At 40.6% G+C, this 19,605-nt stretch overlaps 1 protein-coding gene across 1 annotated transcript; it reads left to right on the forward strand.

Annotated features, from left to right (window-relative positions):
• The first annotated feature begins 424 nt into the window (after window positions 1-424).
• On the forward strand, window positions 425-18,381 carry slc17a7a (solute carrier family 17 member 7a). The gene is made up of 13 exons (XM_069149332.1): window positions 425-544; window positions 9,270-9,522; window positions 10,604-10,722; window positions 10,991-11,105; window positions 11,196-11,283; window positions 11,542-11,628; window positions 12,010-12,152; window positions 12,322-12,471; window positions 13,327-13,459; window positions 14,595-14,705; window positions 15,107-15,234; window positions 15,362-15,431; window positions 15,515-18,381. The coding sequence occupies exons 1-13, from the start codon at window positions 483-485 to the stop codon at window positions 15,808-15,810; spliced, it is 1,755 nt and encodes a 584-aa protein (XP_069005433.1). The 5' UTR covers window positions 425-482; the 3' UTR covers window positions 15,811-18,381.
• Window positions 18,382-19,605: the final 1,224 nt, after the last annotated feature.

Below are 19,605 nucleotides of genomic sequence, written 5' to 3' on the forward strand. Positions count from 1 at the left end.
CAGGGCATACAGAGAAATTAACAAATCCTGAAATTTGTTTATCTAATCAAAGAATATGAGTAAAAATGAAACATTCAAATGGCACACCAATACCTTTGCCCCAAAAACAGTCCAAACACTAATTAAAACTGAAAATATATACATGCAACAGACCATCTGAGATTTGCTGTTACTGCTATGTCAGTAAGTCAAATGGAAAATAGTGATGGTAGTTTTAGACCTGGTACAAACGACTTGAATATTGGAAATGATTTGCTACTCCATGGTCCATATCGGTTAGAGACAATTACTATATTCATCAAGATAAACCAAAAGCTCTATCGACTTAAAGGGCTACACCAGTGGCAACGAGAGATAGAGATAGAGAGATAGAGAGATAGAGAGATAGAGAGAGAGAGAGAGCGAGAGAGGTGTGCGCACTCAGGCAGGACAGGAGGGCGCGCGGGACATCAGCACACCGGCCGGGTCAAGGAGCTGCAAGGATGGAGATCCGACCAGACAGGTTTAAGGCCGTCGCGGGTAAAACTCTGGGGAAAATTAACAGGTACACTTGTATTTCAAATCTTCCCGACTCCCCCCTGTGCCAGTGTTCACGCGTTTTGTTCTGCGGGACGCGGCAGTGCATCGTGCTGCGGGTTCCCATCATCTCTTTCTCTCCTCCAACCAGTAACTTTCTCCTGGAGGCAAAGTTACTTCTTTATTGATTTAAACCGGCGGAAATGCAACTGTTGTGTTTAAGCTGCAAACATGATGTAGGATAGCGGAACAAATCCAGCTGCCCAGTGGAGCGCTTGGACTCAGAAGTGGATGGAAAATGCGTTTAGTGATGAATATAATCGTTGGCTCCCATTTATTGCATAGCTTGTTTGTATTTGGGTACAAATCAAACAAATTATGGCAGAGAGTATCGTCGCTAAATCAAAGGTTCACTGGGTGTGTCAGTGGGGATAGAACTGGGATGTAAAAGTGCAGTGAACTCACAATACTGTGCATTTAGGACTAGTGTGTGTGTGTGGGTGTGTGGGGGGGGTTGTGGTTTGATGCTTTATTGCATATTTTTCCATATTTGCTCGTTTGATTGCTCTTGTGAGATTTGCTCCATCTCAAAGTGTTGTTTCAGACGAGAAGAAAGACTGGTTACATAATGATTCCGTGCGTTATTGGCACGACCTGGCTTAATGAGAAGAACGCTATCCAGATGGAACCTGGCGTTCTATCTATCTATCTATCTATCTATCTATCTATCTATCTATCTATCTATCTATCTATCTATCTATCTATCTATCTTAGTTACAGTTCCTTTACTTCAGACTACTTTTATTGGTTTGAAAACATAAAGTAAAATTCTTTGGAATGACTACCAATACATATTTTCAACCTAATGGAAGTCATTTACTTTTCCACTTGTCATAATAATATAACAGAGAATCAGTCTGACTTGGAACATCATTTTTCATTGGATTCTATATGAAATAATTAGAATATGGATATCTTGGGTGAGAACTTGAGGTTTTGTATAACGTTTCAGGACAACCCAAACGCTTCTTCTTTCTCTGAGTGATGAATTGGGAGATTTCAGGCCATGAGAGTTTTTTTTTTTTTTTTAAAGTTCAATTTTTTTTTCAAAATCAATTTTTCCAGAAAATTTATTGACACAAATTGTATCTGCTATTTTTATAATGAACTATGTGGTAATCTTATATGGTCAAAAACTGGGTATGTTGTGTGTTTTTTTTTTTTTTATTTATTTTTTTTTTTTTATTAATTGTGTTTTTCTATTTCTTTTTATTACTAACATTTCAATAAGCAAAACAAATTAACCGGGACAATTTTCGGTAGATTTGTTAAGAATGAAAATATCAGTTACAGCAGTAAATAATAAAAGCTAATATAGTAATTAAAAGAAATCTGTATGACTGTGTCACCTCAGCAGCCTTTATAAGGCTCGCACAGTGGCTCTTTCAGATAGTTCATGGAGAAGCAGGCCTCACGTCTGCGTCATTACAATTTTTAAAAGAAAAGATCAACATATATGACCATAATATTTAATTATTTATGTTTTAAAGTGCTGGATATATGTAATTACAACGCAGGTTGGTCTGCGCACAATATTTTAGTAAAAAAAAGAGAGATTAAAGTCACTGATAGAACCTCATGCAATAACCATTGCTTTAAGCTTTCGCTCTCTCAGGATTTGAGGTAGCAACCAAACGTATAAATCCCATCCTGAAATAGCCTGTTTTTCAGTCCAGCTGTCGAGCCATGCAAATCCCTAAACTCTCCCCTCCCACTCACTCCATCCCAGGCCATGTCACTTCCTCCAGCCACTGCCTCCTCCTCCTCCTCCTCTTCCTCCTCTTCCTCTTCCATCTTCCATCCACTGAGACACCAGCGCAGGCAACTTTCAGCCTATCGGGGTCTCCTAGATTTATAGACATGCAAAACTCCGGCTTTTTTCTCTCTTACTGGTCCCGAGCCATCCATGCACACGGCCACAGCTAATGCTATGAGAGATGTGACGTGTTGGATTGGATTCAGATTGGTTTTAGTGGGCGTTGCCTCAGCTTAGCCAGTGACCTCTGGTTTTATGACACCACGGTGTTGCGTACAAGCAATGCTTACCAAAGAACATTGTGTTCAAATTGCTGCAAAAATGCACGTTTTGAGGCATGCAACTGCGCGTGCGTGCAGGTGCGCACGTGCGAGTTATGTTGAATCTTGAAGGGCATCCCTGCACTGTGTTTGTATGAGTATATCTGTGTGCAATCTCACCACCTCACAGACAAAACTGTGATCCCCCTGATGAAAGCAGCCAGAAGTTCATCTATTATTTAGACATTTTCTCCATCAGAATGCATCTCCCGTTTCTATATTAAACTCCACTAGGTAAGCACAAACTTCAGCACTGTAAGGTCAAGTGCACTCTACGTCTCTACGCCCATGTTTTCAAATGAATGCCCAAAAGTCATGTACTGTGTTCATTCATCTATTGTCCTCATGCCAGAGAGCTTCTCCAGAGCATTACATGCAATACAGTCATACAGGCTCACCCTACAACACCATAACAATATTGATTGTGTGTAAAAGTTACTAACAATATCCCAGACATTCTCATGGAAACGCCCCACATTGATTTAGTAAAAGTCTGATAAATGAAGTGGCATTTGAATGCATCTGCAGGATTGCTTGGCTACACAGTGAGAGCTTATGTTTCACTACACACAGGGCAATACAGAATATAACAGGTAATCCATTTTTAATCCATTTTACTTGCAGTGCAGTGCATTTTTTAGTTACTGCCTCTCACATTTGTCGCAGAAGTGGTCTGGATAAAATATTAAAACAATGGTGAGATGAACCACGGTAATTATTTGAGATATTTACTGCAAAATTGTTTCGTACAGTATATGTACTATGAAAGAAAGCAACTTTGTCTCTTAGCTCCACTTGTCAGATGTTTGCATCACAATTAAACATTGTATATAACTTCTATCAGTCACATTTGCACAATACACCACAACAGCGATTGTCAAGCATAAAGATCCCTACTCTGTCATTGTTGTTGCAATTTAGGCAGAAAAACATCACTCAGTGCCGGATGTTTTTGGAGACACAAAGAATTTAAGAAGACACCAAAAGGCATTTTTGACATTTCTGATTGTGTTGCCTACGTTAATCTTTTGTCTGTCTGTAATGTCGTGTTTGGAAGTGGTTATTTATACACAGGGTCGTGAAAAGGTCTTCACAGATGATGTATCTACTGTAGCTGAGCAGTTTGGAGAGTCAGCTGCAACCACAGAGCACACCTGGTTATTGGCAGCTGTGCTGAGTGTCCATGATGCTGATTTAGTGTTTATGCTGCTTCAGTTGTCAGATTTGAGCTTTAAAACAGAGTGGCACACCAACAGCAAGATAGGAAATAATTTGATGTGTTTTAATATGTACGTTTTTATATTATGACCACAGTTCATCTTTGAATTGTGCCTCTGGTGAATGTAGCGTGGCGCTGTGTGTGTGTGTGTGTGTGTGTGTGTGTGTGTGTGTCTGAGTGCATTATGCAGTCAGCACTCACAGAGTGATTGAGTTATACTATGTAAGTATTTAGATAATAAGTCTATGAAGGTCACACTCATGGCTGTTTGAACATTATGTGTGTCTGCAGGAGATTGAGGAAAAAAAAGTGGTGTGACAGGATGGGGAGGAGGGTGTCTCCCTGGGTGACACAGTCCCACCGAGACCCAATCTGTTCACTTCAGGGAGAGTGAGAGGCTCACAGAGGAAGGGGGAGACACCACTATCACAATGACAAAAAAAAAAACAGAATTTTCACTTTAAAGATTAAAATAAAATCCTCAAGCTACCATGCATACTTCAATACATCATATATTTATTTATTTGTATCTGGGTTTTTTTTGTGTGTATATAGTCTGTGTGTGTGTGTGTGTGTGTGTGTGTGTGTGTGTGTGTGTGTGTGTGTGTGTGTGTGTGTGTGTATTTATTCATTGCTCTTTTTCATATTGTGTGCACCTTTTTGTTCTTTCTATGCTGCTGTGACGACCGAATTTTCCCACTGTGGGATCAATAAAGTAAAAAAAAAAAATCTAAATCTAAATCTAAAACACCTGAACTACAAATAGAGGGTCCATTTAGACAATACAAACGAGGTGTGAGGGTTGAAATGAGTGAAGAAAAACATGGTTTATATCCAGCAAAATGGAGGATCAATTCAACACACAAACATGGACAAATAATGACCAGGACGTCTAGTGTTATATAACATTTCTACCCCCTCGCTGTCTCTCTCCGTCTCGATCATCCTCATGTGAGAGGATTATGCAGAATGCTCCGTGAATCGGTGAATTTAATATACAGTTTAACAAAAGTCACAGGTCACTGACCAGCACGTGAGAGACCCTGCGTTATTTCATCATAGCTGATAGATTATTGCAAAATCAGACATTAGGCAGCGTTGTAAACATGAGCTCACAATTTAACAGCAAATGTGAGAAAAAAAAAAGAAAAAAGATAGAATTGTAGTTGTTTCACATCATAAAGGTTTTATATTTTATGGCTGATGCAAAAGAGTAGCTAGTCACTCTAATTTTGATGGTTAAATAATAGTTTTCTGAAGCGAACATGAACAAAAATGGTTGATTATAGATTATTAAAAGTGTGGATTTCTTTATCATATATAAGCGTAAACTAAAAAAAAAAAAAAAAAAAAAAAAAATCGGGTTTCAAACTGTTATTGAAAATGAGTAAGTTTCATAAATACATCACATTAGACTTGGGTAACGCATTTTTTTTGTATTTTTTTTTTACTAATTTTAGATGATTAATTGATTAATCAAGAAAAATGCCACATTAATCAATAATAATAACAACCATTAGTATTGCCCCTGCTTCACGCCTCATAATATTTCAAACTGGAAATGCAAATTAATATCGTCTTAGGTAGATCTAATCCAGTTTGTCAATGTCTCAAAGTCTTCATGTCATATTTGTCTTCGGGTTCTGTGTTGCACTTTTCAACTTTGCTTTCCTGCACGCAGGTATAAATAAAAAAATTAAAAATTTTTTTTTAAAAAAAAGCTCAGATATGAGCTCAGGTTGACGCGTTGAGTCTCCGCTGAGCCCGGTGCTGTTGTAATTATGATATTTCAGGGAGCCCGAGGTTCCGGGACTCCTGCCTGCGCTCATGCTCTCTCGCTCATTAATTGTTGCCAGCTGAGACCAAATCAGGTCCTCGCTTGCTCTAACGAGAGAAGCTCCGTCAAGCTGAGTGGAAGATCGCAGTGTTGTTGAGCCTCACATGAAGGTAAATGACCGGGGAAGTTGTTGTCCCCCTCCTCCCCACCTCCCCCCTTTTGTGTCATGCCGCCACTTTGCAGGAAGCCATCAAGGTTTTTGTCAAATAAATGATCTCCTGGCAGGTAAACCGATGATTATGGTTTGTAAACTGCAAAGTGCCAGTAAATTCCTTTACATCTTAAAACCGCTTCAGAAGAGGGAGACCCGCAGCTACTCGGCTGTTTTTTTAGGACGCACGCACGCACACGCACACACACACACACACTGGGGTTAGATTGCCCTTTAGTGGGAAGCGTCGGTAATTAACAATAACTTTTCTTTTTTTTTTTTTGCTGCGGGCAAGCCTCGTTAGCTGGTGGCATATGTGTTGGTGTCGAACTGCAATCTGTCTTGAGGTTTAATGAGGATCCTCCTGCAACCCTCACTAAATATAAAGTGGGATGCAGAGCTCCACTCGGGGGGGGGGGGGGGGCGAGTCAGCACGTTTGTTTAGCACAGAGAGGACGAGCGCGGCCAACTGATTTCAAAGGAAAACAGTGTACACGCCTTCCCTCGTGTCTCATCGGCATTTTTTTTTTTTTTTTTTTTTTGAGAAGTACAGGACTGGTCACAATTTGGATCTGTTTCTGCGGTGCGCATGCTGAAGCATGTCCCGAGGGCCAGCGCACTTTCTGGCTAATATTATATGAAGGCCCTTCATTTGTCTGCAGGTGTTGTAACGGTCCTTTTCTTCCGATGGGCAAAGCCCCAACATTTTAGAAAACGGTAAACGCTTGATTTGAAACATAAAATAACCGCATACAAGTAAAAGCATTCTGATTTACAAAAGGACTAAAAACAATAAATAAATAACAAAATCAAAAGCCATCATGAACTCAACGGGGTTGTCTTGACAGAGGGAGAAGAATGCGGAACCATGCTCGGTGCAGTCTGTCCATCCATATTCATTTCCGGAAGTAAATCATTTTGATAATCCTAATCTGAATGTTGTGGCAGATTAAGAGTGAGAGAGTGAGAGAGGGGAGGATGTGGCCTCTATAATCTCTAATGAATTCCAAAACATTGCTTTACAAACTATTGCTTCTCTCTTGTCCATTGTCTTATTATTTGACAAGTAGAATATCTCATGATGGATTTAAATTGAATTCACACATACTGTCATATCTTTTTGTTTGCTTATTGACTGATGGCATGGATGTGTGAAGAGATTATGCTGTGTGGAAATGGGGGAGGGAGTGGGATCCACAGGCATAACTAAGAAATGTAGCGGCTGCATGACGAGAGTGGATGTACATGCAGAGAAGCAGGCACACAGACCAGCAGATAGATGGATAGATAGTGACAGATTATGGTGTAAAAGCCGGATTGAATTATTTATCTGACTCTAAAACACATCAATAATTAAGCAGTGTCAGAGTCTGACTTGTCGTGTGTTAGCGTGTGAATAAGTTATCTCTGGAGCTCCAGCGTGCTGAGACACCTTTGTTTTTGAGGACATATTGAAGCCCAAATTTGAGTCCCCTTTTTAAAAATTCAACCATCTCCATCACATCATTGTAATTCTTGAGGTGATTGTGCCGGTTTCTGTGCGTTATTCTCCAGCTCAATGACTAACTGTATCAACCCGATGGAAAGGGGATGGCTTGACACACGAGTGCGCTTCCAAACACAACCAAAAACACACACTGACATTTAAACATATATATATATATATATATACTGGAAAATATGTCTGATCTGCAGTGAGTATGCACCTCGGTGTGCTGCTTGCTTGCGCGTATGTGTGTTTATTAGTGGGGGGAGTGTTGTTGAGGGTATGAAGGTTGTAATACACAGATGGCCGCTCTTCTGACTTCTCTGTTTGACTCCTGTGGAAAAAAAATAGCGACTCCTCAACATGCCATTTGACAAAAATGGTCTCACGCAAACTGAACAATGACCTAAAATTTGGTCTACTTCAAAAAAAAAAAGAAAAAGTGGGCTATTTGAGTAATTAGATTGAAAATCTTTAAGTTATTTGGTTCACAAATAGACATTTTAGACAGAAGATTATGATGGAAGAAGTGTATTTTTGGGTACAACACATGAAATATTGATTGCACTCTCTTTGCGGTTCAGTGGATTGTAAAAGCTGCTTTTCATAAAGTCTTCTTTACAGTCATTCAACATAGTCCACATATTATGTGCAAACTAATATATGTTTTGTCAAGCAAGCCATCTGAATGATGTCATAAAGAAAAATATTTATTTTACTGCTTTTACTGTTTTTGCTTGAATAAACTTAAAAACCTGTCCACTTGGTGTTGTGTCTGTGGTTAGATATCAATGTGTATTGCAGAGAAGGGACATCTTTAGCAGCACCGGTGTCGCAGCAGGTTCTGTCCTGAAGGAGTGGACACTGGGGGAATGTGCTGTCGCAGCTTCTCGGCTATAGTGACAGCTGCTTCCACACACGGGGACACTGAGTCAGACACAACCCCAACATAGTGCATGTTGTGTGTCATAGTGTGTAATACACCCATCAGTCCACTAGAGGATGCCGTGTCAGAGTCACGTTTTGTCTCTCTGAGGTAAAGCAAAGGTGCCTTGAGGTTTTAGGCAAAAAAAAAAAAAAAAAAAAAAAAAAGTAATTTTACAAAAGTGCTGTTACGTAAATCACGTAAGTTTCTTAACATGTGTACGTTATCTACCTTATGTTATTTAAAAGAAATCTACGTTGACTTTTGCTTTCTCACATGCTCTAACGCTGGGTAAGATCCAATCACCCTCGAGCTCCTCCGACATGCAACGTCACGTTTGTGACACAACATCCCCCTGTGCGCAGACTGGTGAATAACACGCTGTGGCTTGGTACTGGGCTCAAATCTTTGCAGTATAAAACACACATTAAGAAATCTTTGTCACAGTAACTCTATGTGGTGTCGTCAAGATGTAAATAAGAAATTCATGTTTTGCTCAAAGATGGCTGCTGACACCAGGCCACCGTGTTTCCTACAAGCTTTAACAGTCAAACAGATTTATTTTTAAAGCATCCAGTGGCTCATCTGAACTGAAAATATTCCCCATGCGTCTCTCTGTCCCAGACTTTCGTAAAAAAATGACGGACTAGATCTGACTCGTTAGATTAGCAGATATTTCTGCTGAACTAATTTGTATATGTCAGCAAAACAATAATTATGTCCATAGCATAATCTTGCAGTTTTACACTGTTTGGTTATTAAATTGGGTGTGTAAAGAATCAGTGTTGGGTCAGTTATTGCAAACTTGTACTGTAGTGTTGTTTTAAACTCCAAGACTTTATTTGGAAATTTTAACAATTCCCAATGCTTGTTTTTTTTTTTTTTTATGGCAGCACATTAGATCTTTCAGATCACTTTCCACAAACCCTAAGGTGTATATTGGAAAATGTTTGGATCCACATCATTTTTTTTTAAGTTCCTTTACACTTCTTGTCTCAGGCTGATCGAGAAACGGCAGCCAAATGGAGAAACCATTGAGTTATCAGCAGAGGGCCGTCCTGAGCTGGTGGAGGAGAAGGAGTTGCCGGTGGTGGACTGTACCTGCTTTGGCTTGCCCAGGCGGTACATCATCGCCATCCTGTCCGGCCTGGGATTCTGCATCTCCTTTGGTATCCGGTGCAACCTGGGTGTGGCCATCGTAAGCATGGTCAATGACCACACTGTCTACAAAGGCAATAAGGAAGTACTTGTGGTAAGTAGCAAAAAAAGGAAATCAAATTTTTTTGCACATCTCTCTGCTGGTGTCATCGGTCTGTCTTTGATAGGGACGTTTACATTGTCAGAAAGCCTCCCTTGCAGAATTTTCTTTTCAGTTTTTTTTTTTTTTTGAGTATCCCAATGGATTTACATTACAATATATTGTATGTAGAAAGATGAGAGTACACCAAATAGGACTAAAAGTGATTAGAAATGAAAACATTGGAAAGACAGAGGTGCGTCTTGCCAAGTTGACCAGTTTCTTTTATGCCGGGATAAGACTACACAATTCAGCCCGATTTTGACCCGATTTTGTCATCGCCCAACACATTTTCAGTGTCGGGCCTCAGCATGAATGCCAGGAACAACAAACGGGCCTTTTAGTGTGACATAACGGAGTAACAGCGATGCAGCATCTGGAACACGACACGACACCCGTGTTCACACACGACGTGCTCCTTTTCATTGACCAATAGGATAACAGAGTGCATCACAGAAAGTGCTTGTGTACCATTGACCGCATATACAAGTGGACGTAGCTTCTGGGTCTAAAAAGTGAGGCCAATGCGGAAGTGTCTTAAACTGCAATACCACCGAGGTCCGCGAGGAGTTGGCTTAAAAAGGCTCCGGCTCCATAGACTCCTGTTCAACTTCGCTCATGAAATACAATGAATATGGACTCTTCTGGCTCTAAAAAAGCAAGATGGTGACGGCCAAAATACCAAACTCGCAGCTTCAGAACAGCAGTTCACGAACCAATGGGTGATGTCAGTCACAGTTGGTTGCCGCTTGCGCTGTTGCCATGATTGAAGACTTCTTGAACCACCTCCTCAATGACACACGAACTGAAACGATGATTGGTCCGGGTCATTCTTATAGCGTTGCCAGTCTCCCAAGAAAGACACTGCAAGAATTGATGGTACTTTGGTTGCCTAATTTGACATGGCTACCACAATGAAAGACCAAAGACTACAGATTGTGTAGCCTGATCTAGACATTCATGTGTATGACTGTGATCTCCATTGTTGTGAAAGTGAATGCTCTGAATAAGAAACCATATGTTTTCCTCCCTCCAGGCTGCACAGTTCACCTGGGACCCAGAGACAGTGGGGATGATCCACGGCTCCTTCTTCTGGGGCTACATCGTCACACAGATCCCGGGCGGATTTATATGTCAAAAATTTGCAGCCAACAGGTTAACGTCTATACATTTGCAGGTTTTTTTCATCAGAACGAGCAGATTTGTCATTTGGACATCTGCTAATTGGTTGATTTTGTATTAATTGTGCTGGGTAATAAAAAAGAATAGCTAATTTGCTTATTAATGTAATGAAATTGTAGGCAGTTACAGGTAGAAACATCCTTTGTCACTGGGTTGTATGTTGTTGTTTTTTTCTTGTCGTCACTCTGCTGTCTTTACTGATTCAGTCTGAGGCAAATTATTTGTCTTCTGTGCGTTTCAGAGTGTTTGGTTTTGCCATAGTGGCCACATCCACACTCAACATGCTGATTCCATCCGCCGCTCGCTGCCATTACAGCTGCGTCATACTTGTCAGGATATGCCAGGGCCTTGTTGAGGTACAGTATGTGTATAAGAGCACATCTGCCGGCTGGACTGTGTAAGAACAACATGCATGAGTTTTTCCCTGACTGTGTCTCGTCCTTCAGGGTGTATCATACCCAGCCTGCCACGGGATCTGGGCCAAGTGGGCACCTCCTCTGGAGAGAAGTCGATTAGCCACGACAGCCTTTTGCGGTAAAGTTTCAACACCTTACTGTCACATTTCCCTGAAATTCAAGTATCTACAAAATGTGCAGAAACTTAGGATCTCCACTGAAGTTAAGTTTAACATGAGTTTGTGATGGAGCTGCCAGAGATTTGTTCACAATTTAGGGAGGTTAAAAAATACTGGGCATGTGTAGATGAAGCATTTTGATTAAAAAAAATTATGATATGACTTAACAGGAAAAATTACTGATTTGTTTCTTGTCTTTGTGTCTGATGCCTCCTCAGGATCGTACGCAGGGGCAGTGGTGGCCATGCCTTTAGCTGGGATACTGGTGCAATACACGGGGTGGTCTTCAGTATTTTATGTCTATGGTTAGTACCCTTATCCTCAAATATGTTGTTTGATTACTGCACTGCTCTCACTGTTCAGTTAAGCATTACAACTATATATACAGTAACAGTTTTGAGAGCATCTGAATTTTCTGAATCTGAAGAACTTCTTGTTTTGTGTGTCAGCATGAGGTGATCCAAACCATGCTTTCGTCCTGAGTGATCATTTATATTTTCCTCATAAATCCATAATTTTTTTTATATATATATTCAGCAGTATGCCCCAAACTGCTAATTTCTTCAACAGATTTTTTAATTGGGTGCTTTTCATTTTCCCTTTTGCTCTCTCGCTATTATCTTTAACTTTGACTCTTCCTCTCCTGTGCCCATGTTTGTCTTTTGCTCTCTCTCTTCCTCTACCAGGCTGCTTTGGGATATTCTGGTATTTGTTCTGGGTTCTGGTTTCGTATGAGAGTCCTGCAGCTCACCCCACCATCACACCAGAGGAGAGGAAATACATCGAAGATGCGATCGGAGAGTCGGCATCATTTCTCAATCCTCTCCACGTACGCCGAAATATGTTCATTCAAACACTGAAAACATTTCCTAGACCTTCAAATGAATACAGATTACTTGAATTAGCACATTTACACACACTGAGCTGACTCTCTAGATCTGAATCAATCTGAGTGGAGTCGGTGGATATCATTAATATCTTATTACTTTTGGTGGCAGAAATTTAAAACCCCATGGAGACACTTCTTCACCTCCATGCCAGTCTACGCCATTATTGTGGCCAACTTCTGCAGGAGCTGGACCTTCTACCTGCTGCTCATCAGCCAGCCGGCCTACTTCGAGGAAGTCTTTGGATTTGAGATCAGCAAGGTGAGATTATATACTGCTATTTAGACTTCCTCTGCAGAAGCTTTAGTTTGACATGGCATCCAGGATATTACATTCAAAACTGGAATCTCCCTACAGCCGTTTTCAGCCTGGGTCTTTCTCTTATATGCACTTGCATTTCTTAGCATTTCAAATGATGACATGTAAATTTAAATTTCATTTGGACAGCCATTGGAAGCATTATACATATATTTTCTACAAACGGAGGTGGCGAGTGCAGACCTATTGGTCAGAAAAGTCAATGAATACAAACATTTACATTATGTTCCCGTAAAGTACTCAACTCTTTCAGTTTCAGAGAAAGAGTTGAGAAAGAAATAAGGAAACAAACGAACAAACAAAGAAGATTTATTAGCCATTTAATTTTGAATCAAGACTGATATTAGGAGTCTGAGAGAAGGTATGACAAAACTTTTGCTATTCTGTGGGAAGACTGTTTTTTTCTATTTGATAGCGGATATCATAGAGTTAACAGGAAATGCAAGGAGAGAGCAAAGACAACATTCTCTTACAAACTGAAGATGTGGTCCTCGTCTTAGATCCCCAGACCACAACAACGCTATAAACTATTAATATTTTAAATATTATATCATCCATTAGATCACAGTCTTGGTTCAATTGAGCATCAATCAGCATAAACTTTCAATTTTACCATTATCTAGATTAGTGTAATCAATGTGAAAAAACTATCTGCACTGTCAGGACAAGTTTCAGAACAAATAAAACATCGAGTCTCTTACATATTGTCAGCCTGCCATCATTTCTATAACTCTAGTAATGAAAGCACTGTGTCCCTGCCACACACACATGCACGCTCTCCCCCCTCTTGTCTGTCAGGTCGGCATGGTGTCGGCTTTGCCCCATCTGGTGATGACAATCATCGTGCCTATCGGAGGCCAGTTGGCGGACTACCTGAGAACCCACAACCTGATGACCACCACCAACGTCAGGAAGCTCATGAACTGTGGAGGTGAGACTGTCAAACACAAAAGGAGGGTAGTTGGAAGAGGAGCAATGAAAACGAGGAAAGGGAAGACACACTGACACACTGAATCACACACATAAACCTCAGCTACACTACTGTTTGAGTGAGTGCTGCTCTGTGTGCCTCTAAGGGAAAGACATGTTGTATATTGTTAGATACTGTAGAAATAATAAAATATATTTGCTGTAAAAGGAAAACTATTGACTGAACTCAATAAAACATTTATTCACTCTGGGTTGAGTCAGAACCTCTACTGCCTCTACCTCTACTGTGAGTTTAAGGAGCTGAGAACATGACATGATGTTTCAGAAAGACAGCTACGGTATGATACTTGTATATATAAATAAATATGCTTTAAATTTAAGCCGTTAACAAATAAGTTCACGCAATGCCTACTAAACCTATCACCACCAGATGAATCTCTCTGTATTTCACATTATGCAGTGTTTTTTTTAATCTGATGTCTGATGAGACATTCCCACGCTGACAGGATGAATACATACAGGGCATGCTCTATGGGCGGAGCATGTGCACTAGAGATTTCCTCCAAGTGTGCTGGCAAACGTCTGGTTTAGCCTCATGCTAACTTGAATGGGGTATTAGATATTTTCAATTATGCATCTACTTAATAATTTTATGACTCAAATAGTTTAATCACATTTTTATTGTAGTGTTAATTTCAGTGCAAAAAAACATGAATCAATGTCTTTCTCTCTTTCTGCCTCACTGAGTGTACACGTGTGCATCTGTTGGAACCTCGACGTTAAAGGTCGCCTTCAAGCTGGCAGCATCACTCTGGCTAATAATAGTAATATTGATATATGATGATGCAGAATATTACTATAATTCTCCAAATGTTATAAGGAATTTTACAGAAACATCTCTCATGTGGCACTTTTTTTACTGAGCACTTTGCATTTGGGGTGTTTGAAGTGCAGCAGCTGCCGGTATTAGAATCGTATTAATATTTTAGCACAAGTTTAAAGGTTATATCAGCATGAGCATAAACACATGCACCATTTCTAACAGCAAATTAAAACATAATTATAATCCACGAGTGAGAGAGAGGGGACAGAGTTTGTAATTGTCCCTCATTTCTCCATTTATGGATGTGTTTCAGGTTTTGGGATGGAGGCAACCCTCCTGCTGGTGGTGGGATACTCTCACACAAAAGGTGTTGCCATTTCTTTCTTGGTCCTCGCTGTGGGTTTTAGTGGATTTGCTATCTCAGGTGAGTGACGTAATAAACAAAGAGGCTGAAAATGTTTGATATTATGAGCAGTAACTTCCTGGAGTCTCCAGTGGTACAAATCCCAATAAACACTAAACTATTATTTTTACACCTCAGTTTAAAGAAAAAAAAAAATATTATGTGTTAATTAATGAGCTTTAGAGGGGAATTATTAGATCTAGCCTAAACAAGGCCAGGCCGCTGTTTCCAGTCTTGAATCGTTTGCTGGCTACAGCTCAGATACAAGTCAGGTATCAGTCTTCTCAAACTCTTGGCATGCTAGCAGACAAGTGTTATTTCTCAGCAGTATATCTTTCCCCTCATGTATTTGCCTTTATTATGTTTTTGTGTAGAATTTCAGTACATTGTGTCTTTTTTCTACCCCATGTTGTTCGACTCAGGGTTTAATGTCAATCACTTGGATATCGCCCCTCGATACGCTAGCATACTGATGGGCATTTCAAACGGAGTGGGAACGTTATCTGGGATGGTGTGTCCTTTGATAGTGGGGGCCATGACCAAACACAAGGTAATTCCTTCTCTTCAGTATACTTGACAATATAAGTCAAAATATAAAACAGTTAATGGACAATGACATGAGGCAGACTTGTTCTTGAACTCACCTATGTTCAAATACCTTTTTGAAATCATTTCAGACACGAGAGGAGTGGCAGGGGGTCTTCCTTATAGCTTCCCTTGTTCATTATGGAGGAGTGATTTTCTATGGTATGACTTTGACTTCAATGTGTTTCATGAGACATGTCCAGAAGATCTCAGTGTTAGTGATCATCATACTTTTTTCTCAACAGGACTCTTTGCATCAGGAGAAAAGCAGGACTGGGCAGACATCGAGGACACCAGTGAGGAGAAGTGTGGTATAATCAATGAGGATGAACTGGCCAATGAGACAGAGGAAATGTACCATGCAGGCGGGCAGTACGGGGCCATGAGCCAACCAGTTGTTGGCTCTAACGGAGGAGGGGCCGGAGGAGGTGGGGCTGGTGCAGGATGGGTGTCAGACTGGGATAAGTCTGAGGAGTATGTGCAACCGCCTGGATACAACTCTTACATGTACGGGGGAGAAGAGGAGAAGGAGCTGACGTAGACGACTGACGTGACACAAGTTTAAAACAAGAAAAAGAAAAGAGAAGATTGTTTTTGGAAGGGGATTGTAAGAGAGTCACTGCTTTACTGAATGGACCCGCTGTGTGCTTTTGTACAACACTTACACATGTGAAAAGTGTGCATCTGATTCATTCCATTGCGCGCGTGTGTGTGTGTGTGTGTGTGTGTGTGTGTGTGTGTGTGTGTGTGTGTGTGTGTGTGTGTGTGTGTGTGTGTGTGTGTGTGTGTGTGTGTGTGAGAGAGAGAGAGAGAGAGTGAGAGAAAGAGAGAGTGTGTGAGAGTGTAGGCATGTGCATGCAGGTGTTAGAGTGGTCAATACACATAAACACATAAAGTATTCATTTGCAAAAACTGAACTCATCTCCCAGACTTCCTAAATGCTCCTTCGCTTGTTGCGATTGGTCAGGAGTTCTGTTTCCATCATACCACTGAGGAGATTTGCTGTGTGTGTGTGTGTGTGTGTGTGTGTGTGTGTGTGTGTGTGTGTGTGTGTGTGTGTGTGTGTGTGTGTGTGTGTGTGTGTGGGCCTTTGCTTGTACATCAATTTGGTAGGGCCACTGACATTGTGTTGTATTTAAAGTTAATGTGTGAGCCATCAATTTACTCTTTTTTTTTTGCTGGGGTAAAGCACTTTTGGAGCCACAGTTTTTAAATGCAACACTTTTGATCTCATGACACTGTCCAAATTATCAACTGCATAATGTGATGTTACACTCTCATGGTTCTCAGATATATAGGAAATCATTTAGTAAATCACACACAATACACAAAGTAAAAGCTAATGTGTTTCTATGAGTGTTGCTCCTTGTAGACAGTCTTGTTCAGCTGTTGGTGATGAAAGAGAAGACATGCATTGTTAAAGTATATGATTTCACCTGGTAGTCAACATGGGTTCATTTACTGTATGTAGTGATGATGTCAAAAACCCTCAGTGACTACTTTCAAACTTTCAAAGAGATAAAAGGTGCTTCGGTGTTGTATCACGTAAGTGTGTGTAAAGCTGTAAAACCCTCCATCCCTCCTTTATGTACAGTATGTGGCAAAGGTGTGTGCTTGACTTTGCGCACAAATGCTTTGCGACGTGATGTCGAGCTGAACCTCACCTGGGTCTGACCTAACTAGGTCACGTCCAGTCACAACGCACATATCATGAGTAATCATCTGACACTTGTGACTTTCCACTCGGTGTGTGCGCGCCCACCAGAGAGGCGGCCGCGAATGACAAGTAGAGTGTGATAGTTGCTTTGCTTTTCCACGGCTTAACCAGCGCGGAACAACAGTTCTGATATTCCCAGGCCTCACGGCACATGCCGTCTCTGTAAATGCCTTTTTTTCTGTGTTTCTGTGGCTGCCTCTCTTTCCGTTTTCTTCACCGTTCACTCCCTCTCGGCCTGTTGCTGCTGTCTCTGTCTTTTTAGGATCTAAATGTCTGTCATGTTTGAGTCGGTGGGTCAGAGCTTTTCAGACTGTCCCCGTGTGTGTGTGTGCGCGGTGTGTGTGTGCGGGTGTGTGACAGCAAGTGTGCTGCTGTGTTGGGTGCAGGTGCTGAAACATTGTGCGGCGAGCGTGTTTTAATGAGCACAGTGGTTCAGTAGCCCTCTCTTCCTTTTACACACAAATACGTACAGGGTGCTAATTTCATGCGAGCACTGTCAAGTGCACCGTGCACAGCGAGCAGAGGGAGTGGTGACACGTTATTGAGTATTTACGTGGTTGTAAGGATGACCCCGCAGCGCACACGAGTGGGATTAGCAAGAATTTACTATCTACAAATTTAAGAGGATGTGTAAAGTTTTGGTGACAGTCATGGCCAATCACATCAGCTCCTCTCATGTCCTTTAAAAGCAGCTCCCTCTCCGTCTCGACACACTGACAGCTGAGTAATGGAGTTCTTCACCGGAGAGAATATTAACAGTCTCACGTGGAGAGGAACTGTCATATTGTGAAAGATGCACAGTACAACTCTTTATGCCTGCACCTCCAGTCGATAGAGCCAACAGACTCGTACGTGAAACATGTGCATGAACACACACACACACACACACACACACACACACGCACACAAATCATGCTGACACACCATAAATTTATTTTCAAATTTAAAAGAACATCTATTGGTGGCTCGTTTTCAGACTTGTGAGTAAATATACTGCTGGAATGTTTAAAAGGATCAAATGAGGTAAATGGTAAAATGTGCTGGTATGTCAATAAATTATTGGAAAAAGTGAATAAGGCAAATTACCATTTTTTTGTTTTGAGTGAAATGTCTTAAAGACATGAATGATTATTCCTGTGAACAACTTTCATTTGTAAGTGTTGTATCAGTGTATCTTTGATCAAGTTTCTTCTTCGTCTCGGTTTATGGCTGTTCCAATGTTCTCCTCCTCCCTCTTGATGAAATGTTACCTGATGGGAATTGGTGTAAAAATATAAAGAAAAAAAAAGGAAATGATCATATTTAACATGCAAAAAATATGGAAAATATTTTATGTAAAAACTGTAAAATGTGAGAAAACCTTGTGAATAATAAAATCTAAGCAATTTAAGGTGATGTCACTATTTCAGCACCGTCATGGCGTCAGGATTTATCACCTAGCCTGCAACATGATGAAGCAGTAAATTAGTGTTGATTTATTTCTTATTTTACATGAGGGCCATGTCGGTTCTCTGTCTTTGTCTCTTTCTCTCAGGACAGATGGATGCAGGATTATCTCCGTGATTTTAGGCAAAGATTAGATAGGAGAGCAGATGCACGCAGTGGGATAGTGAGGGAGAAGCATGGACGTCACAGACAAGGGAAGTGAGGATGATGGACCAGAGGGTGGGGCATGAAGCCGTGTGTGTGTGTGTGTGTGTGTGCGTGTGTGTGCGTGCGTGCGTGTGTGTGTGTGTGTGTGTGTGTGTGCGTGCATGTGCGCGTGCGCCCCACCCAGTGCAGTGCAATACAGCTTGAAGCTTAATGTACAATTAACTGTTGCCCAAAACAGCACGTGAGTCTTGAAATCAAAGGCATAAATTGAAAATGTATTTATTGTACTTGTTTGCAATATTTAGGTTCTCACAAATCTCCGCTATGTTCCTGCGGGAGTTTAGATTAAGTCCCAAGTTATTTTCATGATAATTGGATTCATTGTAATCATAATTTGTATTAATTTCTACTAGTTCCTGTCTGATCGCTTTAGAGTAGGCTCTATTTTGAAATAATTAACCAAAAATGTTTTCTGAATTCATGTGAAATTGACGGATTTCATTTGGTTTTGCAGTTCCTCACTGCGATCACAAGAAGGGAGTAAAGACTCATGATTGTAAATACAGTCAGGTACTGTTTCCCTCCCAAATCTTGTAATTTCACCTACACTCATTGAAATGATCATACCTGAATCAACTGTAACTGGTTCATAACACTTTTGGAAAGACCCAAAAGGAGAGCATTAAAATAAGTACAGCCTGTGCTGGATATAGAAGTGTGCATTATAGTTTCTGTGTCCCTCAGAAAAAAATGTTTGGGCTGTTTGTCAGAGCCAGACAGGAACTGCCGTTTCTCTCCCCGTAAACCTAACATGAACATTTTACTTTCATCCTAATTGAGCTATAAAATGTTTGTGACATCCAGGCTTTGATATCTAAAATGTTAAAGAGCATTATTGGGTCCGGTGTCATCAGGAGACATAAACTCCCTCTGGTATGCTCCTTAACACTTACAAGCAATTATATTAATGTTGTTATATTATATTTTTATAGTTGTCACAATCATTACATTATTGTTATTAATAGT

This window comes from Embiotoca jacksoni, unplaced genomic scaffold, assembly GCF_022577435.1.
Source record: "Embiotoca jacksoni isolate LCO1_2020_lvr unplaced genomic scaffold, fEmbJac1.0.p SCAF_15, whole genome shotgun sequence".
Lineage (NCBI taxonomy): Eukaryota > Metazoa > Chordata > Actinopteri > Embiotocidae > Embiotoca > Embiotoca jacksoni.